The 24,862-nt window shown below is 49.8% G+C and overlaps 1 protein-coding gene across 4 annotated transcripts in view; it reads right to left on the reverse strand.

Moving 5' to 3' along the window:
- The window catches only part of LOC130296616 (zinc finger protein 436-like), a 91,160-nt gene that overhangs the window by 20,786 nt on the left and 45,512 nt on the right, over nucleotides 1-24,862 (reverse strand). For 2 of the 4 annotated variants that reach the window (XM_056548361.1, XM_056548351.1), the window contains exon 2: nucleotides 187-333. The exons of 1 other annotated variant lie outside the window; for it this stretch is intronic. In XM_056548361.1, coding sequence (XP_056404336.1) covers nucleotides 187-264 — 78 coding nt within the window. In that variant the 5' untranslated portion in view covers nucleotides 265-333. Of the gene's footprint in view, nucleotides 1-186; nucleotides 334-580; nucleotides 601-24,862 lie in introns of those variants that run through there. One more of the 4 variants, XM_056548369.1, reaches the window with a different exon arrangement.

The following is a 24,862-nucleotide window of genomic DNA, read 5'->3' on the forward strand; positions in this document are numbered from 1 at the left end:
ACACATTAATATCACTACATACATTCCCAGAATCCCTCACCTCTCCAGTCATATCCATCTGTTATTATAGATAAGAATGAGGTCATGTGACATCACTCCCAGAATCCCTCACCTCTCCAGTCATATCCATCTGTTATTACATAGATAAGAATGAGGTCATGTGACATCACTCCCAGAATCCCTCACCTCTCCAGTAAGCCGGAAGAGTATCTCTAGGGTGAGGTTTATGATCCTGTCGGCCATCTTGTTCCTGTCTCTCTCCATGGTTGAGGGGTCATGCAGGAGAATTCTTTATATAGAAGATATAAGCAGAGGATCCTGGGTTGAAGGAACCTAAGAGGATAAAAACATGATCCAGTGTAAAATCAAATACAGTGAGTGAAATAAGCATTGAACACGTCACCATTTTTCTCACTAAATATATTTCCATGAAACTGGTTTTGACATGAAATTTTCACCAGATGTTGGTAAAAACCAAAGTAATCAATACATACAGATAAACCAAAACAAATAAAATCAGAAGTTAAGTTCTGTGTAATAATGTGAAATGACACAGGGAAAAAGTATTGAACACGCTTACTGATATTCCTTTATTACTTTGTACAGAAGCCTTTCTTGGTGATGGCAGAGAAACTAGTTTCCTGCATTACTCTACGGAGTTTTGGCCCATTCTTCCACACAAACTGTCTTCAAATCTTGAAGGTTCTGTGGGCCTCTTCTATGAACCCTGATTATTAGTTCTTTCCATAGATTTTCTATGTTATATAAGTCAGGTGATCAGCTGGGCCAATCTAGGGGCTTTTTTTTTTCTTTCTTTGAAATCAATTGAAAGTTTCCTTGGCTGGGATCATTGTCCTCCTGAAATGTCCACTCTCGATTCATCTTCATCATCCTGGTAGATGCCAGGAGATTTTCGTCAAGAATGTCTCCATAAATTTGCCCTTTCATCCTTCCTTCAATTATTTGAAGTTTCCCAGAACCATCTGCTGAAAAGACCTCTGATGAAGCTCTAAGGAGCGAAACATGTCAGGGGGGTTAGTGTCTGAGCTATTAATAAGCCTGTGTCGCTGGTCCACATTTATTATCTGTTTGGACTGCAGCCAAAAATGGTGATATAGGATGTATATATATATGGGCCGTGAGCCTAAGTGATAGCAAATACAATGATATAACATAGCTATCAGTGACTGGCGACACCTGTGTTTTTAATTTTTTGTTATACTATTACGGCTTCTAAAACATAACTAAAAGTTACATTTTAGGATGGGGACATAAAGAAAGGGTTTTAGTGCGCCATGGTTAGGGATTGTGTGTTGTTACGCATTGCCTGTGCCAGAGGTTCCGTGCATAAGACAAAAAATAAGTGGAGAGTGGAGAAAGGTGACACTGCCGAGTACCATTCAACATCTGAAATTCCTGAGACAAGGTGCAATTAGTAAATATATAAAGCCATGATGGCCCCTAAGATCTCCCCACCCAGGCCTATGCTATCCAACACAGAGAAAACGAATGACCAGTTTATGCGGTCGAACGACTTCTCGCCATTCAGCGACAAGAACAGCGTGGACAGGCCCCTTGATTCCACATGGTGCAGTAGGTTGAAAACCTGTCTCGTATTATCGTACACTTGTTTTTTTTTAACAAATCCCACCTGGTCCCAGTTGACCAGAAGGGGCAATAATGGGGCTAGATGGCATACTAACAACTTGGAAAAATGTTTAAATCTACATTAAGGAGGAATATGAGCCTAAAGTTACTGGGTATATCAGGTGGCTTCCCCGATTATGGCAAAGTAACAATGAGGGCAAAATAAAAAATAGAAAACCCAAAATAAATGCATCTTGTATAAACTTGTGCAGGTGCGGGAGTAAAATAGGGAAAACATCCTAACAATAACCAGTAACTACATAAACCAGAACCACAATAACCAGTAACTACATAAACCAGAACCACAATAACCAGTAACTACAGAGACCGGAACCACAATAACCAGTAACTACAGAGACCGGAACCACAATAACCAGTAACTACAGAGACCGGACCCACAATAACCAGTAACTACAGAGATCAGAACCACAATAACCAGTAACTACAGAGATCAGAACCACAATAACCAGTAACTACAGAGAGCGGAACCACAATAACCAGTAACTACAGAGAGCGGAACCACAATAACCAGTAACTACAGAGAGCGGAACCACAATAACCAGTAACTATAGAGACCAGAAACACAATATCCAGTAACTACAGAGACCAGAACCACAATAACCAGTAACTACAGAGACCAGAACCACAATAACCAGTAACTACAGAGAGCGGAACCACAATAACCAGTAACTACAGAGATCGGAACCACAATAACCAGTAACTACAGAGACCAGAACCACAATAACCAGTAACTACAGAGACCGGAACCACAATAACCAGTAACTACAGAGACCGGAACCACAATAACCAGTAATTACAGAGAGCGGAACCACAATAACCAGTAACTACAGAGACCAGAAGCACAATAACCAGTAACTACAGAGAGCGGAACCACAATAACCAGTAACTACAGAGAGCGGAACCACAATAACCAGTAACTACAGAGCCCCGAACCACAATAACCAGTAAATACAGAGCCCGGAACCACAATAACCAGTAACTACAGAGACCAGAACCACAATAACCAGTAACTACAGAGACCAGAACCACAATAACCAGTAACTACAGAGACCAGAACCACAATAACCAGGACCTACAGAGACCAGAACCACAATAACCAGTAACTACAGAGACCGGAAGCACAATAACCAGTAACTACAGAGACCGGAAGCACAATAACCAGTAACTACAAAGACCGGAACCACAATAACCAGTAACTACAGAGACCGGAACCACAATAACCAGTAACTACAGAGACCAGAACCACAATAACCAGTAACTACAGAGACCAGAACCACAATAACCAGTATAACTACAGAGAGCGGAACCACAATAACCAGTAACTACAGAGAGCGGAACCACAATAACCAGTAACTACAGAGACCGGAACCACAATAACCAGTAACTACAGAGACCGGAACCACAATAACCAGTAACTACAGAGACCGGAACCACAATAACCAGTAACTACAGAGACCAGAACCACAATAACCAGTATAACTACAGAGAGTGGAACCACAATAACCAGTAACTACAGAGAGCGGAACCACAATAACCAGTAACTACAGAGACCGGAACCACAATAACCAGTAACTACAGAGACCGGAACCACAATAACCAGTAACTACAGAGACCAGAACCACAATAACCAGTAACTACATAGACCGGAACCATAATAACCAGTAACTACAGAGAACGGAACCACAATAACCAGTAATTACAGAGACCAGAACCACAATAACCAGTAACTACAGAGACCAGAACCACAATAACCAGTAACTACAGAGATCAGAACCACAATAACCAGTAACTACAGAGACCGGAACCACAATAACCAGTAACTACAGAGATCGGAACCAAAATAACCAGTAACTACAGAGACCAGAACCACAATAACCAGTAACTACAGAGACCAGAACCACAATAACCAGTAACTACAGAGACCAGAACCACAATAACCAGTAACTACAGAGAGCGGAACCACAATAACCAGTAACTACAGAGAGCGGAACCACAATAACCAGTAACTACAGAGAGCGGAACCACAATAACCAGTAACTACAGAGACCGGAACCACAATAACCAGTAACTACAGAGACCGGAACCACAATAACCAGTAACTACAGAGACCTGAACCACAATAACCAGTAACTACAGAGACCAGAACCACAATAACCAGTAACTACAGAGACCGGAACCACAATAACCAGTAACTACAGAGACCAGAACCACAATAACCAGTAACTACAGAGACTAGAACCACAATAACCAGTAACTACAGAGACCAGAACCACAATAACCAGTAACTACAGAGACCGGAACCACAATAACCAGTAACTACAGAGACCTAAACCACAATAACCAGTAACTAAAGAGACCAGAACCACAATAACCAGTAACTACAGAGATCGGAACCACAATAACCAGTAACTACAGAGACCGGAACCACAATAACCAGTAACTACAGAGAACACTACAGAGACCAGAACCACAATAACCAGTAACTACAGAGAGCAGAACCACAATAACCAGTAACTACAAAGACCAGAACCACAATAACCAGTAACTACAGAGAGCGGAACCACAATAACCAGTAACTACAGAGACCAGAACCACAATAACCAGTAACTACAGAGACCGGAACCACAATAACCAGTAACTACAGAGACCGGAACCACAATAACCAGTAACTACAGAGACCGGAACCACAATAACCAGTAACTACAGAGACCAGAAGCACAATAACCAGTAACTACAGAGACCGGAACCACAATAACCAGTAACTACAGAGAGCGGAACCACAATAACCAGTAACTACAGAGCCCGGAACCACAATAACCAGTAACTACAGAGCCCGGAACCACAATAACCAGTAACTACAGAGACCAGAACCACAATAACCAGTAACTACAGAGACCAGAACCACAATAACCAGTAACTACAGAGACCAGAACCACAATAACCAGTAACTACAGAGACCGGAAGCACAATAACCAGTAACTACAGAGACCGGAAGCACAATAACCAGTAACTACAGAGACCAGAACCACAATAACCAGTAACTACAGAGACCGGAACCACAATAACCAGTAACTACAGAGACCAGAACCACAATAACCAGTATAACTACAGAGACCAGAACCACAATAACCAGTATAACTACAGAGAGCGGAACCACAATAACCAGTAACTACAGAGAGCGGAACCACAATAACCAGTAACTACAGAGACCGGAACCACAATAACCAGTAACTACAGAGACCGGAACCACAATAACCAGTAACTACAGAGACCGGAACCACAATAACCAGTAACTACAGAGACCAGAACCACAATAACCAGTATAACTACAGAGAGCGGAACCACAATAACCAGTAACTACAGAGAGCGGAACCACAATAACCAGTAACTACAGAGACCGGAACCACAATAACCAGTAACTACAGAGACCGGAACCACAATAACCAGTAACTATAGAGACCAGAAATACAATATCCAGTAACTACAGAGACCAGAACCACAATAACCAGTAACTACAGAGACCAGAACCACAATAACCAGTAACTACAGAGAGCAGAACCACAATAACCAGTAACTACAGAGATCGGAACCACAATAACCAGTAACTACAGAGACCGGAACCACAATAACCAGTAACTACAGAGACCGGAACCACAATAACCAGTAACTACAGAGACCGGAACCACAATAACCAGTAACTACAGAGACCAGAAGCACAATAACCAGTAACTACAGAGAGCGGAACCACAATAACCAGTAACTACAGAGAGCGGAACCACAATAACCAGTAACTACAGAGCCCGGAACCACAATAACCAGTAACTACAGAGCCCGGAACCACAATAACCAGTAACTACAGAGACCAGAACCACAATAACCAGTAACTACAGAGACCAGAACCACAATAACCAGTCACTACAGAGACCAGAACCACAATAACCAGTCACTACAGAGACCAGAACCACAATAACCAGTAACTACAGAGACCGGAAGCACAATAACCAGTAACTACAGAGAACGGAAGCACAATTACCAGTAACTACAGAGACCGGAACCACAATAACCAGTAACTACAGAGACCGGAACCACAATAACCAGTAACTACAGAGACCAGAACCACAATAACCAGTAACTACAGAGACCAGAACCACAATAACCAGTATAACTACAGAGAACGGAACCACAATAACCAGTAACTACAGAGAGCGGAACCACAATAACCAGTAACTACAGAGAACGGAACCACAATAACCAGTAACTACAGAGACCGGAACCACAATAACCAGTAACTACAGAGACCGGAACCACAATAACCAGTAACTACAGAGACCAGAACCACAATAACCAGTATAACTACAGAGAGCGGAACCACAATAACCAGTAACTACAGAGAGCGGAACCACAATAACCAGTAACTACAGAGACCGGAACCACAATAACCAGTAACTACAGAGACCGGAACCACAATAACCAGTAACTACAGAGACCAGAACCACAATAACCAGTAACTACATAGACCGGAACCACAATAACCAGTAACTACAGAGACCGGAACCACAATAACCAGTAACTACAGAGATCAGAACCAAAATAACCAGTAACTACAGAGACCAGAACCACAATAACCAGTAACTACAGAGACCAGAACCACAATAACCAGTAACTACAGAGACCAGAACCACAATAACCAGTAACTACAGAGACCGGAACCACAATAACCAGTAACTACAGAGAGCGGAACCACAATAACCAGTAACTACAGAGAGCGGAACCACAATAACCAGTAACTACAGAGACCAGAACCACAATAACCAGTAACTACAGAGACCAGAACCACAATAACCAGTAACTACAGAGACCTGAACCACAATAACCAGTAACTACAGAGACCAGAACCACAATAACCAGTAACTACAGAGACCGGAACCACAATAACTGTCACGATTCGGCTTACAGGTAGTGGATCCTCTGTGTCAGCGAGGGATTGGCGTGGACCGTGCTAGTGGACCGGTTCTAAGAGGCTACTGGTGTTCACCAGAGCCCGCCGCAAAGCGGGATGGTCTTGCTGCGGCAGTAGCAACCAGGTCGTATCCACTAGCAACGGCTCAACCTCGCTGACTGCTGAGAAGGCGTGGGACAGAAGGACTAGGCAGAGGCAAGGTCAGACGTAGCAGAAGGTCGGGGCAGGCGGCAAGGTTCGTAGTCAAGATGGATAGCAGAAGCACATGACAGCAGGGGACGGGGACGGGTAAGTGACCTGGGATGCGATTCGCGAGCGGGCGCGTCCCGCTGTGCGAATCGCATCCCCGGCGGCCATGACAGTGCAGCGCTCCCGGACAGCGGGACTGACCGGGGCGCTGCAGGGAGAGAGACGCCGTGAGCGCTCCGGGGAGGTGCGGGGACCCGGAGCGCTAGGCGTAACAGTACCCCCCCCCCTTAGGTCTCCCCTTTTCTTTGTCCGGTAACTGCCTCCCCTGGGATGAGGACACCGGGAAAGAATGGAGGGTTTCCTCAACGGCAGGCCGTACAGCAGGAGTGGGAATGGGGAGGGAGGGCAGAGGGCGAAGCCTGGCACGGGGCAGTGTGTCACCAGGACGGGGGCCATGAGGAGGCACTGAGGCTTGCCTGACGGGACTGGGAGGGGGGGAGAGGCACTTCCTATGGCAGGCAGAGTCCCAGTTCTTGATCTCCCCGGTGGTCCAATCAAGGGTGGGAGAATGAAGCCGGAGCCATGGCAGACCGAGGAGGACCTCAGAGGTACAGTTGGGAAGGACGAATAACTCAATCCTTTCGTGGTGGGGTCCAATACACATCAGGAGGGGTTCTGTGCGGTAACGCACGGTGCAATCCAATCTGACTCCGTTGACCGCGGAAATGTAGAGCGGCTTGACGAGACGGGTCACCGGGATGCGGAATTTATTCACAAAAGACTCCAAAATAAAATTCCCAGAGGCACCAGAGTCCAAGCAGGCCACGGCTGAGAGGGAGGAGTTGGCTGAAGGAGAAATCCGCACGGGCACCGTGAGACGTGGAGAAGCAGACTTAGAACCAAGAGACGCCACACCCACGTGAGCTGGGTGCGTGCGTGCGTTTCCCAGACGTGGAGGACGGATAGGGCAATCCACCAAGAAATGCTCGGTACTGGCACAGTACAGACAAAGATTTTCTTCCCTACGGCGATTCCTCTCTTCCTGGGTCAGACGAGACCGATCCACTTGCATGGCCTCCTCGGCGGGAGGCCCAGGCGTAGACTGCAAAGGATGCTGTGGGAGAGGTGCCCAGAGATCTAAGTCTTTTTCCTGGCGGAGCTCCTGATGTCTCTCAGAAAAACGCATGTCAATGCGGGTGGCCAAATGGATAAGTTCTTGCAGGTTGGCAGGAATCTCTCGTGCGGCCAGCACATCCTTGATGCGACTGGATAGGCCTTTTTTAAAGGTCGCGCAGAGAGCCTCGTTATTCCATGATAATTCGGAAGCAAGAGTACGAAATTGGATGGCATACTCGCCCACTGAAGAATTACCCTGGACCAGGTTCAGCAGGGCAGTCTCGGCAGAAGAAGCTCGGGCTGGCTCCTCGAAGACACTACGGACCTCAGCGAAGAAGGACTGGACTGTGGCTGTGGCAGGATCATTGCGGTCCCAGAGCGGTGTGGCCCAAGACAAGGCCTTTCCTGAAAGAAGGCTCACTACGAACGCCACCTTAGACCGTTCTGTAGGAAACAAGTCCGACAACATCTCCATATGCAGGGAACACTGAGACAAAAATCCACGGCAGAGTCTGGAGTCCCCATCAAATTTGTCCGGCAGGGACAAGCGGAGGCTAGGAGCGGCCACTCGCTGCGGAGGAGGTGCAGGAGCTGGCGGAGGAGATGGTTGCTGCTGTAGCAGAGGCAGAAGTTGCTGTAACGTGGCGGTCAACTGCGACAGCTGCTGTCCTTGTTGGGCAATTTGCTGCGATTGCTGAGCGACCACCGTGGTAAGGTCAGCGAGACTTGGCAGCGGCACCTCAGCGGGACCCATGACCGGATCTACTGTCACGATTCGGCTTACAGGTAGTGGATCCTCTGTGTCAGCGAGGGATTGACGTGGACCGTGCTAGTGGACCGGTTCTAAGAGGCTACTGGTGTTCACCAGAGCCTGCCGCAAAGCGGGATGGTCTTGCTGCGGCAGTAGCAACCAGGTCGTATCCACTAGCAACGGCTCAACCTCGCTGACTGCTGAGAAGGCGTGGGACAGAAGGACTAGGCAGAGGCAAGGTCAGACGTAGCAGAAGGTCGGGGCAGGCGGCAAGGTTCGTAGTCAAGATGGATAGCAGAAGTTCAGGTAACACAGGCTTTGGACACACTAAACGCTTTCACTGGCACAAGGCAACAAGATCCGGCAAGGGAGTGCAAGGGAGGAGATCAGATATAGCCAGGGAGCAGGTGGAAGCCAATTAAGCTAATTGGGCCAGGCACCAATCATTGGTGCACTGGCCCTTTAAGTCTCAGAGAGCTGGCGCGCGCGCGCCCTAGAGAGCGGAGCCGCGCGCACCAGCACATGACAGCAGGGGACCGGGACGGGTAAGTGATCTGGGATGCGATTCGCGAGCGGGCGCGTCCCGCTGTGCGAATCGCATCCCCGACGGCCATGACAGTGCAGCGCTCCCGGACAGCGGGACTGACCGGGGCGCTGCAAGTAGAGAGACGCCGTGAGCGCTCCGGGGAGGAGCGGGGACCCGGAGCGCTAGGCGTAACAATAACCAGTAACTACAGAGACTAGAACCACAATAACCAGTAACTACAGAGACCAGAACCACAATAACCAGTAACTACAGAGACCGGAACCACAATAACCAGTAACTACAGAGACCTGAACCACAATAACCAGTAACTAAAGAGACCAGAACCACAATAACCAGTAACTACAGAGATCGGAACCACAATAACCAGTAACTACAGAGATCGGAACCACAATAACCAGTAACTACAGAGACCCGAACCACAATAACCAGTAACTACAGAGAACACTACAGAGACCAGAACCACAATAACCAGTAACTACAGAGAGCAGAACCACAATAACCAGTAACTACAGAGACCAGAACCACAATAACCAGTAACTACAGAGAGCGGAACCACAATAACCAGTAACTACAGAGACCGGAACCACAATAACCAGTAACTACAGAGACCGGAACCACAATAACCAGTAACTACAGAGACCAGAACCACAATAACCAGTAACTACAGAGACCAGAACCACAATAACCAGTATAACTACAGAGAGCGGAACCACAATAACCAGTAACTACAGAGAGCGGAACCACAATAACCAGTAACTACAGAGACCGGAACCACAATAACCAGTAACTACAGAGACCGGAACCACAATAACCAGTAACTACAGAGAACGGAACCACAATAACCAGTAACTACATAGACCGGAACCATAATAACCAGTAACTAAAGAGACCGGAACCACAATAACCAGTAATTACAGAGACCAGAACCACAATAACCAGTAACTACAGAGACCGGAACCACAATAACCAGTAACTACAGAGACCGGAACCACAATAACCAGTAACTACAGAGATCAGAACCAAAATAACCAGTAACTACAGAGACCAGAACCACAATAACCAGTAACTACAGAGACCGGAACCACAATAACCAGTAACTACAGAGACCAGAACCACAATAACCAGTAACTACAGAGACTAGAACCACAATAACCAGTAACTACAGAGACCAGAACCACAATAACCAGTAACTACAGAGACCGGAACCACAATAACCAGTAACTACAGAGACCTGAACCACAATAACCAGTAACTAAAGAGACCAGAACCACAATAACCAGTAACTACAGAGATCGGAACCACAATAACCAGTAACTACAGAGACCGGAACCACAATAACCAGTAACTACAGAGAACACTACAGAGACCAGAACCACAATAACCAGTAACTACAGAGAGCGGAACCACAATAACCAGTAACTACAGAGACCAGAAGCACAATAACCAGTAACTACAGAGACCGGAACCACAATAACCAGTAACTACAGAGAGCGGAACCACAATAACCAGTAACTACAGAGCCCGGAACCACAATAACCAGTAACTACAGAGCCCGGAACCACAATAACCAGTAACTACAGAGACCAGAACCACAATAACCAGTAACTACAGAGACCAGAACCACAATAACCAGTAACTACAGAGACCAGAACCACAATAACCAGTAACTACAGAGACCGGAAGCACAATAACCAGTAACTACAGAGACCGGAAGCACAATAACCAGTAACTACAGAGACCAGAACCACAATAACCAGTAACTACAGAGACCGGAACCACAATAACCAGTAACTACAGAGACCGAAACCACAATAACCAGTAACTACAGAGACCAGAACCACAATAACCAGTAACTACAGAGACCAGAACCACAATAACCAGTATAACTACAGAGAACGGAACCACAATAACCAGTGACTACAGAGAGCGGAACCACAATAACCAGTAACTACAGAGAACGGAACCACAATAACCAGTAACTACAGAGACCGGAACCACAATAACCAGTAACTACAGAGACCGGAACCACAATAACCAGTAACTACAGAGACCAGAACCACAATAACCAGTATAACTACAGAGAGCGGAACCACAATAACCAGTAACTACAGAGAGCGGAACCACAATAACCAGTAACTACAGAGACCGGAACCACAATAACCAGTAACTACAGAGACCGGAACCACAATAACCAGTAACTACAGAGACCAGAACCACAATAACCAGTAACTACATAGACCGGAACCACAATAACCAGTAACTACAGAGACCGGAACCACAATAACCAGTAACTACAGAGATCAGAACCAAAATAAGCAGTAACTACAGAGACCAGAACCACAATAACCAGTAACTACAGAGACCAGAACCACAATAACCAGTAACTACAGAGACCAGAACCACAATAACCAGTAACTACAGAGACCGGAACCACAATAACCAGTAACTACAGAGAGCGGAACCACAATAACCAGTAACTACAGAGAGCGGAACCACAATAACCAGTAACTACAGAGAGCGGAACCACAATAACCAGTAACTACAGAGACCGGAACCACAATAACCAGTAACTACAGAGACCGGAACCACAATAACCAGTAACTACAGAGACCGGAACCACAATAACCAGTAACTACATAGACCGGAACCATAATAACCAGTAACTAAAGAGACCGGAACCACAATAACCAGTAATTACAGAGACCAGAACCACAATAACCAGTAACTACAGAGACCGGAACCACAATAACCAGTAACTACAGAGACCGGAACCACAATAACCAGTAACTACAGAGATCAGAACCAAAATAACCAGTAACTACAGAGACCAGAACCACAATAACCAGTAACTACAGAGACCGGAACCACAATAACCAGTAACTACAGAGACCAGAACCACAATAACCAGTAACTACAGAGACTAGAACCACAATAACCAGTAACTACAGAGACCAGAACCACAATAACCAGTAACTACAGAGACCGGAACCACAATAACCAGTAACTACAGAGACCTGAACCACAATAACCAGTAACTAAAGAGACCAGAACCACAATAACCAGTAACTACAGAGATCGGAACCACAATAACCAGTAACTACAGAGACCGGAACCACAATAACCAGTAACTACAGAGAACACTACAGAGACCAGAACCACAATAACCAGTAACTACAGAGAGCGGAACCACAATAACCAGTAACTACAGAGACCAGAAGCACAATAACCAGTAACTACAGAGACCGGAACCACAATAACCAGTAACTACAGAGAGCGGAACCACAATAACCAGTAACTACAGAGCCCGGAACCACAATAACCAGTAACTACAGAGCCCGGAACCACAATAACCAGTAACTACAGAGACCAGAACCACAATAACCAGTAACTACAGAGACCAGAACCACAATAACCAGTAACTACAGAGACCAGAACCACAATAACCAGTAACTACAGAGACCGGAAGCACAATAACCAGTAACTACAGAGACCGGAAGCACAATAACCAGTAACTACAGAGACCAGAACCACAATAACCAGTAACTACAGAGACCGGAACCACAATAACCAGTAACTACAGAGACCGAAACCACAATAACCAGTAACTACAGAGACCAGAACCACAATAACCAGTAACTACAGAGACCAGAACCACAATAACCAGTATAACTACAGAGAACGGAACCACAATAACCAGTGACTACAGAGAGCGGAACCACAATAACCAGTAACTACAGAGAACGGAACCACAATAACCAGTAACTACAGAGACCGGAACCACAATAACCAGTAACTACAGAGACCGGAACCACAATAACCAGTAACTACAGAGACCAGAACCACAATAACCAGTATAACTACAGAGAGCGGAACCACAATAACCAGTAACTACAGAGAGCGGAACCACAATAACCAGTAACTACAGAGACCGGAACCACAATAACCAGTAACTACAGAGACCGGAACCACAATAACCAGTAACTACAGAGACCAGAACCACAATAACCAGTAACTACATAGACCGGAACCACAATAACCAGTAACTACAGAGACCGGAACCACAATAACCAGTAACTACAGAGATCAGAACCAAAATAAGCAGTAACTACAGAGACCAGAACCACAATAACCAGTAACTACAGAGACCAGAACCACAATAACCAGTAACTACAGAGACCAGAACCACAATAACCAGTAACTACAGAGACCGGAACCACAATAACCAGTAACTACAGAGAGCGGAACCACAATAACCAGTAACTACAGAGAGCGGAACCACAATAACCAGTAACTACAGAGAGCGGAACCACAATAACCAGTAACTACAGAGACCAGAACCACAATAACCAGTAACTACAGAGACCTGAACCACAATAACCAGTAACTACAGAGACCAGAACCACAATAACCAGTAACTACAGAGACCGGAACCACAATAACTGTCACGATTCGGCTTACAGGTAGTGGATCCTCTGTGTCAGCGAGGGATTGGCGTGGACCGTGCTAGTGGACCGGTTCTAAGAGGCTACTGGTGTTCACCAGAGCCCGCCGCAAAGCGGGATGGTCTTGCTGCGGCAGTAGCAACCAGGTCGTATCCACTAGCAACGGCTCAACCTCGCTGACTGCTGAGAAGGCGTGGGACAGAAGGACTAGGCAGAGGCAAGGTCAGACGTAGCAGAAGGTCGGGGCAGGCGGCAAGGTTCGTAGTCAAGATGGATAGCAGAAGCACATGACAGCAGGGGACCGGGACGGGTAAGTGACCTGGGATGCGATTCGCGAGCGGGCGCGTCCCGCTGTGCGAATCGCATCCCCGGCGGCCATGACAGTGCAGCGCTCCCGGACAGCGGGACTGACCGGGGCGCTGCAGGGAGAGAGACGCCGTGAGCGCTCCGGGGAGGTGCGGGGACCCGGAGCGCTAGGCGTAACAGTACCCCCCCCCCCTTAGGTCTCCCCTTTTCTTTGTCCGGTAACTGCCTCCCCTGGGATGAGGACACCGGGAAAGAATGGAGGGTTTCCTCAACGGCAGGCCGTACAGCAGGAGTGGGAATGGGGAGGGAGGGCAGAGGGCGAAGCCTGGCACGGGGCAGTGTGTCACCAGGACGGGGGCCATGAGGAGGCACTGAGGCTTGCCTGACGGGACTGGGAGGGGGGGAGAGGCACTTCCTATGGCAGGCAGAGTCCCAGTTCTTGATCTCCCCGGTGGTCCAATCAAGGGTGGGAGAATGAAGCCGGAGCCATGGCAGACCGAGGAGGACCTCAGAGGTACAGTTGGGAAGGACGAATAACTCAATCCTTTCGTGGTGGGGTCCAATACACATCAGGAGGGGTTCTGTGCGGTAACGCACGGTGCAATCCAATCTGACTCCGTTGACCGCGGAAATGTAGAGCGGCTTGACGAGACGGGTCACCGGGATGCGGAATTTATTCACAAAAGACTCCAAAATAAAATTCCCAGAGGCACCAGAGTCCAAGCAGGCCACGGCTGAGAGGGAGGAGTTGGCTGAAGGAGAAATCCGCACGGGCACCGTGAGACGTGGAGAAGCAGACTTAGAACCAAGAGACGCCACACCCACGTGAGCTGGGTGCGTGCGTGCGTTTCCCAGACGTGGAGGACGGATAGGGCAATCCACCAAGAAATGCTCGGTACTGGCACAGTACAGACAAAGATTTTCTTCCCTACGGCGATTCCTCTCTTCCTGGGTCAGACGAGACCGATCCACTTGCATGGCCTCCTCGGCGGGAGGCCCAGGCGTAGACTGCAAAGGATGCTGTGGGAGAGGTGCCCAGAGATCTAAGTCTTTTTCCTGGCGGAGCTCCTGATGTCTCTCAGAAAAACGCATGTCAATGCGGGTGGCCAAATGGATAAGTTCTTGCAGGTTGGCAGGAATCTCTCGTGCGGCCAGCACATCCTTGATGCGACTGGATAGGCCTTTTTTAAAGGTCGCGCAGAGAGCCTCGTTATTCCATGATAATTCGGAAGCAAGAGTACGAAATTGGATGGCATACTCGCCCACTGAAGAATTACCCTGGACCAGGTTCAGCAGGGCAGTCTCGGCAGAAGAAGCTCGGGCTGGCTCCTCGAAGACACTACGGACCTCAGCGAAGAAGGCCTGGACTGTGGCTGTGGCAGGATCATTGCGGTCCCAGAGCGGTGTGGCCCAAGACAAGGCCTTTCCTGAAAGAAGGCTCACTACGAACGCCACCTTAGACCGTTCTGTAGGAAACAAGTCCGACAACATCTCCATATGCAGGGAACACTGAGACAAAAATCCACGGCAGAGTCTGGAGTCCCCATCAAATTTGTCCGGCAGGGACAAGCGGAGGCTAGGAGCGGCCACTCGCTGCGGAGGAGGTGCAGGAGCTGGCGGAGGAGATGGTTGCTGCTGTAGCAGAGGCAGAAGTTGCTGTAACGTGGCGGTCAACTGCGACAGCTGCTGTCCTTGTTGGGCAATTTGCTGCGATTGCTGAGCGACCACCGTGGTAAGGTCAGCGAGACTTGGCAGCGGCACCTCAGCGGGATCCATGGCCGGATCTACTGTCACGATTCGGCTTACAGGTAGTGGATCCTCTGTGTCAGCGAGGGATTGACGTGGACCGTGCTAGTGGACCGGTTCTAAGAGGCTACTGGTGTTCACCAGAGCCTGCCGCAAAGCGGGATGGTCTTGCTGCGGCAGTAGCAACCAGGTCGTATCCATTAGCAACGGCTCAACCTCGCTGACTGCTGAGAAGGCGTGGGACAGAAGGACTAGGCAGAGGCAAGGTCAGACGTAGCAGAAGGTCGGGGCAGGCGGCAAGGTTCGTAGTCAAGATGGATAGCAGAAGTTCAGGTAACACAGGCTTTGGACACACTAAACGCTTTCACTGGCACAAGGCAACAAGATCCGGCAAGGGAGTGCAGGGGAAGTGATGTGATATAGCCAGGGAGCAGGTGGAAGCCAATTAAGCTAATTGGGCCAGGCACCAATCATTGGTGCACTGGCCCTTTAAGTCTCAGAGAGCTGGCGCGCGCGCGCCCTAGAGAGCGGAGCCGCGCGCGCCAGCACATGACAGCAGGGGACCGGGACGGGTAAGTGACCTGGGATGCGATTCGCGAGTGGGCGCGTCCCGCTGTGCGAATCGCATCCCCGACGGCCATGACAGTGCAGCGCTCCCGGACAGCGGGACTGACCGGGGCGCTGCAGGGAGAGAGACACCGTGAGCGCTCCGGGGAGGAGCGGGGACCCGGAGCGCTAGGCGTAACAATAACCAGTAACTACAGAGACTAGAACCACAATAACCAGTAACTACAGAGACCAGAACCACAATAACCAGTAACTACAGAGACCGGAACCACAATAACCAGTAACTACAGAGACCTGAACCACAATAACCAGTAACTAAAGAGACCAGAACCACAATAACCAGTAACTACAGAGATCGGAACCACAATAACCAGTAACTACAGAGATCGGAACCACAATAACCAGTAACTACAGAGACCGGAACCACAATAACCAGTAACTACAGAGAACACTACAGAGAGCAGAACCACAATAACCAGTAACTACAGAGAGCAGAACCACAATAACCAGTAACTACAGAGACCAGAACCACAATAACCAGTAACTACAGAGACCTGAACCACAATAACCAGTAACTACAGAGACCAGAACCACAATAACCAGTAACTACAGAGACCGGAACCACAATAACTGTCACGATTCGGCTTACAGGTAGTGGATCCTCTGTGTCAGCGAGGGATTGGCGTGGACCGTGCTAGTGGACCGGTTCTAAGAGGCTACTGGTGTTCACCAGAGCCCGCCGCAAAGCGGGATGGTCTTGCTGCGGCAGTAGCAACCAGGTCGTATCCACTAGCAACGGCTCAACCTCGCTGACTGCTGAGAAGGCGTGGGACAGAAGGACTAGGCAGAGGCAAGGTCAGACGTAGCAGAAGGTCGGGGCAGGCGGCAAGGTTCGTAGTCAAGATGGATAGCAGAAGCACATGACAGCAGGGGACGGGGACGGGTAAGTGACCTGGGATGCGATTCGCGAGCGGGCGCGTCCCGCTGTGCGAATCGCATCCCCGGCGGCCATGACAGTGCAGCGCTCCCGGACAGCGGGACTGACCGGGGCGCTGCAGGGAGAGAGACGCCGTGAGCGCTCCGGGGAGGTGCGGGGACCCGGAGCGCTAGGCGTAACAGTACCCCCCCCCCTTAGGTCTCCCCTTTTCTTTGTCCGGTAACTGCCTCCCCTGGGATGAGGACACCGGGAAAGAATGGAGGGTTTCCTCAACGGCAGGCCGTACAGCAGGAGTGGGAATGGGGAGGGAGGGCAGAGGGCGAAGCCTGGCACGGGGCAGTGTGTCACCAGGACGGGGGCCATGAGGAGGCACTGAGGCTTGCCTGACGGGACTGGGAGGGGGGGAGAGGCACTTCCTATGGCAGGCAGAGTCCCAGTTCTTGATCTCCCCGGTGGTCCAATCAAGGGTGGGAGAATGAAGCCGGAGCCATGGCAGACCGAGGAGGACCTCAGAGGTACAGTTGGGAAGGACGAATAACTCAATCCTTTCGTGGTGGGGTCCAATACACATCAGGAGGGGTTCTGTGCGGTAACGCACGGTGCAATCCAATCTGACTCCGTTGACCGCGGAAATGTAGAGCGGCTTGACGAGACGGGTCACCGGGATGCGGAATTTATTCACAAAAGACTCCAAAATAAAATTCCCAGAGGCACCAGAGTCCAAGCAGGCCACGGCTGAGAGGGAGGAGTTGGCTGAAGGAGAAATCCGCACGGGCACCGTGAGACGTGGAGAAGCAGACTTAGAACCAAGAGACGCCACACCCACGTGAGCTGGGTGCGTGCGTGCGTTTCCCAGACGTGGAGGACGGATAGGGCAATCCACCAAGAAATGCTCGGTACTGGCACAGTACAGACAAAGATTTTCTTCCCTACGGCGATTCCTCTCTTCCTGGGTCAGACGAGACCGATCCACTTGCATGGCCTCCTCGGCGGGAGGCCCAGGCGTAGACTGCAAAGGATGCTGTGGGAGAGGTGCCCAGAGATCTAAGTCTTTTTCCTGGCGGAGCTCCTGATGTCTCTCAGAAAAACGCATGTCAATGCGGGTGGCCAAATGGATAAGTTCTTGCAGGTTGGCAGGAATCTCTCGTGCGGCCAGCACAACCTTGATGCGACTGGATAGGCCTTTTTTAAAGGTCGCGCAGAGAGCCTCGTTATTCCATGATAATTTGGAAGCAAGAGTACGAAATTGGATGGCATACTCGCCCACTGAAGAATTACCCTGGACCAGGTTCAGCAGGGCAGTCTCGGCAGAAGAAGCTCGGGCTGGCTCCTCGAAGACACTACGGACCTCAGCGAAGAAGGACTGGACTGTGGCTGTGGCAGGATCATTGCGGTCCCAGAGCGGTGTGGCCCAAGACAAGGCCTTTCCTGAAAGAAGGCTCACTACGAACGCCACCTTAGACCGTTCTGTAGGAAACAAGTCCGACAACATCTCCATATGCAGGGAACACTGAGACAAAAATCCACGGCAGAGTCTGGAGTCCCCATCAAATTTGTCCGGCAGGGACAAGCGGAGGCTAGGAGCGGCCACTCGCTGCGGAGGAGGTGCAGGAGCTGGCGGAGGAGATGGTTGCTGCTGTAGCAGAGGCAGAAGTTGCTGTAACGTGGCGGTCAACTGCGACAGCTGCTGTCCTTGTTGGGCAATTTGCTGCGATTGCTGAGCGACCACCGTGGTAAGGTCAGCGAGACTTGGCAGCGGCACCTCAGCGGGACCCATGACCGGATCTACTGTCACGATTCGGCTTACAGGTAGTGGATCCTCTGTGTCAGCGAGGGATTGACGTGGACCGTGCTAGTGGACCGGTTCTAAGAGGCTACTGGTGTTCACCAGAGCCTGCCGCAAAGCGGGATGGTCTTGCTGCGGCAGTAGCAACCAGGTCGTATCCACTAGCAACGGCTCAACCTCGCTGACTGCTGAGAAGGCGTGGGACAGAAGGACTAGGCAGAGGCAAGGTCAGACGTAGCAGAAGGTCGGGGCAGGCGGCAAGGTTCGTAGTCAAGATGGATAGCAGAAGTTCAGGTAACACAGGCTTTGGACACACTAAACGCTTTCACTGGCACAAGGCAACAAGATCCGGCAAGGGAGTGCAGGGGAAGTGATGTGATATAGCCAGGGAGCAGGTGGAAGCCAATTAAGCTAATTGGGCCAGGCACCAATCATTGGTGCACTGGCCCTTTAAGTCTCAGAGAGCTGGCGCGAGCGCGCCCTAGAGAGCGGAGCCGCGCGCACCAGCACATGACAGCAGGGGACCGGGACGGGTAAGTGATCTGGGATGCGATTCGCGAGCGGGCGCGTCCCGCTGTGCGAATCGCATCCCCGACGGCCATGACAGTGCAGCGCTCCCGGACAGCGGGACTGACCGGGGCGCTGCAAGGAGAGAGACGCCGTGAGCGCTCCGGGGAGGAGCGGGGACCCGGAGCGCTAGGCGTAACAATAACCAGTAACTACAGAGACTAGAACCACAATAACCAGTAACTACAGAGACCAGAACCACAATAACCAGTAACTACAGAGACCGGAACCACAATAACCAGTAACTACAGAGACCTGAACCACAATAACCAGTAACTAAAGAGACCAGAACCACAATAACCAGTAACTACAGAGATCGGAACCACAATAACCAGTAACTACAGAGATCGGAACCACAATAACCAGTAACTACAGAGACCCGAACCACAATAACCAGTAACTACAGAGAACACTACAGAGACCAGAACCACAATAACCAGTAACTACAGAGAGCAGAACCACAATAACCAGTAACTACAGAGACCAGAACCACAATAACCAGTAACTACAGAGAGCGGAACCACAATAACCAGTAACTACAGAGACCGGAACCACAATAACCAGTAACTACAGAGACCGGAACCACAATAACCAGTAACTACAGAGACCAGAACCACAATAACCAGTAACTACAGAGACCAGAACCACAATAACCAGTATAACTACAGAGAGCGGAACCACAATAACCAGTAACTACAGAGAGCGGAACCACAATAACCAGTAACTACAGAGACCGGAACCACAATAACCAGTAACTACAGAGACCGGAACCACAATAACCAGTAACTACAGAGACCGGAACCACAATAACCAGTAACTACATAGACCGGAACCATAATAACCAGTAACTACAGAGACCGGAACCACAATAACCAGTAATTACAGAGACCAGAACCACAATAACCAGTAACTACAGAGACCGGAACCACAATAACCAGTAACTACAGAGACCGGAACCACAATAACCAGTAACTACAGAGATCAGAACCAAAATAACCAGTAACTACAGAGACCAGAACCACAATAACCAGTAACTACAGAGACCGGAACCACAATAACCAGTAACTACAGAGACCAGAACCACAATAACCAGTAACTACAGAGACTAGAACCACAATAACCAGTAACTACAGAGACCAGAACCACAATAACCAGTAACTACAGAGACCGGAACCACAATAACCAGTAACTACAGAGACCTGAACCACAATAACCAGTAACTAAAGAGACCAGAACCACAATAACCAGTAACTACAGAGATCGGAACCACAATAACCAGTAACTACAGAGACCGGAACCACAATAACCAGTAACTACAGAGAACACTACAGAGACCAGAACCACAATAACCAGTAACTACAGAGAGCGGAACCACAATAACCAGTAACTACAGAGACCAGAAGCACAATAACCAGTAACTACAGAGACCGGAACCACAATAACCAGTAACTACAGAGAGCGGAACCACAATAACCAGTAACTACAGAGCCCGGAACCACAATAACCAGTAACTACAGAGCCCGGAACCACAATAACCAGTAACTACAGAGACCAGAACCACAATAACCAGTAACTACAGAGACCAGAACCACAATAACCAGTAACTACAGAGACCAGAACCACAATAACCAGTAACTACAGAGACCGGAAGCACAATAACCAGTAACTACAGAGACCGGAAGCACAATAACCAGTAACTACAGAGACCAGAACCACAATAACCAGTAACTACAGAGACCGGAACCACAATAACCAGTAACTACAGAGACCGAAACCACAATAACCAGTAACTACAGAGACCAGAACCACAATAACCAGTAACTACAGAGACCAGAACCACAATAACCAGTATAACTACAGAGAACGGAACCACAATAACCAGTGACTACAGAGAGCGGAACCACAATAACCAGTAACTACAGAGAACGGAACCACAATAACCAGTAACTACAGAGACCGGAACCACAATAACCAGTAACTACAGAGACCGGAACCACAATAACCAGTAACTACAGAGACCAGAACCACAATAACCAGTATAACTACAGAGAGCGGAACCACAATAACCAGTAACTACAGAGAGCGGAACCACAATAACCAGTAACTACAGAGACCGGAACCACAATAACCAGTAACTACAGAGACCGGAACCACAATAACCAGTAACTACAGAGACCAGAACCACAATAACCAGTAACTACATAGACCGGAACCACAATAACCAGTAACTACAGAGACCGGAACCACAATAACCAGTAACTACAGAGATCAGAACCAAAATAACCAGTAACTACAGAGACCAGAACCACAATAACCAGTAACTACAGAGACCAGAACCACAATAACCAGTAACTACAGAGACCAGAACCACAATAACCAGTAACTACAGAGACCGGAACCACAATAACCAGTAACTACAGAGAGCGGAACCACAATAACCAGTAACTACAGAGAGCGGAACCACAATAACCAGTAACTACAGAGAGCGGAACCACAATAACCAGTAACTACAGAGACCAGAACCACAATAACCAGTAACTACAGAGACCTGAACCACAATAACCAGTAACTACAGAGACCAGAACCACAATAACCAGTAACTACAGAGACCGGAACCACAATAACTGTCACGATTCGGCTTACAGGTAGTGGATCCTCTGTGTCAGCGAGGGATTGGCGTGGACCGTGCTAGTGGACCGGTTCTAAGAGGCTACTGGTGTTCACCAGAGCCCGCCGCAAAGCGGGATGGTCTTGCTGCGGCAGTAGCAACCAGGTCGTATCCACTAGCAACGGCTCAACCTCGCTGACTGCTGAGAAGGCGTGGGACAGAAGGACTAGGCAGAGGCAAGGTCAGACGTAGCAGAAGGTCGGGGCAGGCGGCAAGGTTCGTAGTCAAGATGGATAGCAGAAGCACATGACAGCAGGGGACCGGGACGGGTAAGTGACCTGGGATGCGATTCGCGAGCGGGCGCGTCCCGCTGTGCGAATCGCATCCCCGGCGGCCATGACAGTGCAGCGCTCCCGGACAGCGGGACTGACCGGGGCGCTGCAGGGAGAGAGACGCCGTGAGCGCTCCGGGGAGGTGCGGGGACCCGGAGCGCTAGGCGTAACAGTACCCCCCCCCCCTTAGGTCTCCCCTTTTCTTTGTCCGGTAACTGCCTCCCCTGGGATGAGGACACCGGGAAAGAATGGAGGGTTTCCTCAACGGCAGGCCGTACAGCAGGAGTGGGAATGGGGAGGGAGGGCAGAGGGCGAAGCCTGGCACGGGGCAGTGTGTCACCAGGACGGGGGCCATGAGGAGGCACTGAGGCTTGCCTGACGGGACTGGGAGGGGGGGAGAGGCACTTCCTATGGCAGGCAGAGTCCCAGTTCTTGATCTCCCCGGTGGTCCAATCAAGGGTGGGAGAATGAAGCCGGAGCCATGGCAGACCGAGGAGGACCTCAGAGGTACAGTTGGGAAGGACGAATAACTCAATCCTTTCGTGGTGGGGTCCAATACACATCAGGAGGGGTTCTGTGCGGTAACGCACGGTGCAATCCAATCTGACTCCGTTGACCGCGGAAATGTAGAGCGGCTTGACGAGACGGGTCACCGGGATGCGGAATTTATTCACAAAAGACTCCAAAATAAAATTCCCAGAGGCACCAGAGTCCAAGCAGGCCACGGCTGAGAGGGAGGAGTTGGCTGAAGGAGAAATCCGCACGGGCACCGTGAGACGTGGAGAAGCAGACTTAGAACCAAGAGACGCCACACCCACGTGAGCTGGGTGCGTGCGTGCGTTTCCCAGACGTGGAGGACGGATAGGGCAATCCACCAAGAAATGCTCGGTACTGGCACAGTACAGACAAAGATTTTCTTCCCTACGGCGATTCCTCTCTTCCTGGGTCAGACGAGACCGATCCACTTGCATGGCCTCCTCGGCGGGAGGCCCAGGCGTAGACTGCAAAGGATGCTGTGGGAGAGGTGCCCAGAGATCTAAGTCTTTTTCCTGGCGGAGCTCCTGATGTCTCTCAGAAAAACGCATGTCAATGCGGGTGGCCAAATGGATAAGTTCTTGCAGGTTGGCAGGAATCTCTCGTGCGGCCAGCACATCCTTGATGCGACTGGATAGGCCTTTTTTAAAGGTCGCGCAGAGAGCCTCGTTATTCCATGATAATTCGGAAGCAAGAGTACGAAATTGGATGGCATACTCGCCCACTGAAGAATTACCCTGGACCAGGTTCAGCAGGGCAGTCTCGGCAGAAGAAGCTCGGGCTGGCTCCTCGAAGACACTACGGACCTCAGCGAAGAAGGACTGGACTGTGGCTGTGGCAGGATCATTGCGGTCCCAGAGCGGTGTGGCCCAAGACAAGGCCTTTCCTGAAAGAAGGCTCACTACGAACGCCACCTTAGACCGTTCTGTAGGAAACAAGTCCGACAACATCTCCATATGCAGGGAACACTGAGACAAAAATCCACGGCAGAGTCTGGAGTCCCCATCAAATTTGTCCGGCAGGGACAAGCGGAGGCTAGGAGCGGCCACTCGCTGCGGAGGAGGTGCAGGAGCTGGCGGAGGAGATGGTTGCTGCTATAGCAGAGGCAGAAGTTGCTGTAACGTGGCGGTCAACTGCGACAGCTGCTGTCCTTGTTGGGCAATTTGCTGCGATTGCTGAGCGACCACCGTGGTAAGGTCAGCGAGACTTGGCAGCGGCACCTCAGCGGGATCCATGGCCGGATCTACTGTCACGATTCGGCTTACAGGTAGTGGATCCTCTGTGTCAGCGAGGGATTGACGTGGACCGTGCTAGTGGACCGGTTCTAAGAGGCTACTGGTGTTCACCAGAGCCTGCCGCAAAGCGGGATGGTCTTGCTGCGGCAGTAGCAACCAGGTCGTATCCACTAGCAACGGCTCAACCTCGCTGACTGCTGAGAAGGCGTGGGACAGAAGGACTAGGCAGAGGCAAGGTCAGACGTAGCAGAAGGTCGGGGCAGGCGGCAAGGTTCGTAGTCAAGATGGATAGCAGAAGTTCAGGTAACACAGGCTTTGGACACACTAAACGCTTTCACTGGCACAAGGCAACAAGATCCGGCAAGGGAGTGCAGGGGAAGTGATGTGATATAGCCAGGGAGCAGGTGGAAGCCAATTAAGCTAATTGGGCCAGGCACCAATCATTGGTGCACTGGCCCTTTAAGTCTCAGAGAGCTGGCGCGCGCGCGCCCTAGAGAGCGGAGCCGCGCGCGCCAGCACATGACAGCAGGGGACCGGGACGGGTAAGTGACCTGGGATGCGATTCGCGAGC

The sequence above is a fragment of the Hyla sarda genome, chromosome 1 (assembly GCF_029499605.1).
Source record: "Hyla sarda isolate aHylSar1 chromosome 1, aHylSar1.hap1, whole genome shotgun sequence".
NCBI lineage: Eukaryota > Metazoa > Chordata > Amphibia > Anura > Hylidae > Hyla > Hyla sarda.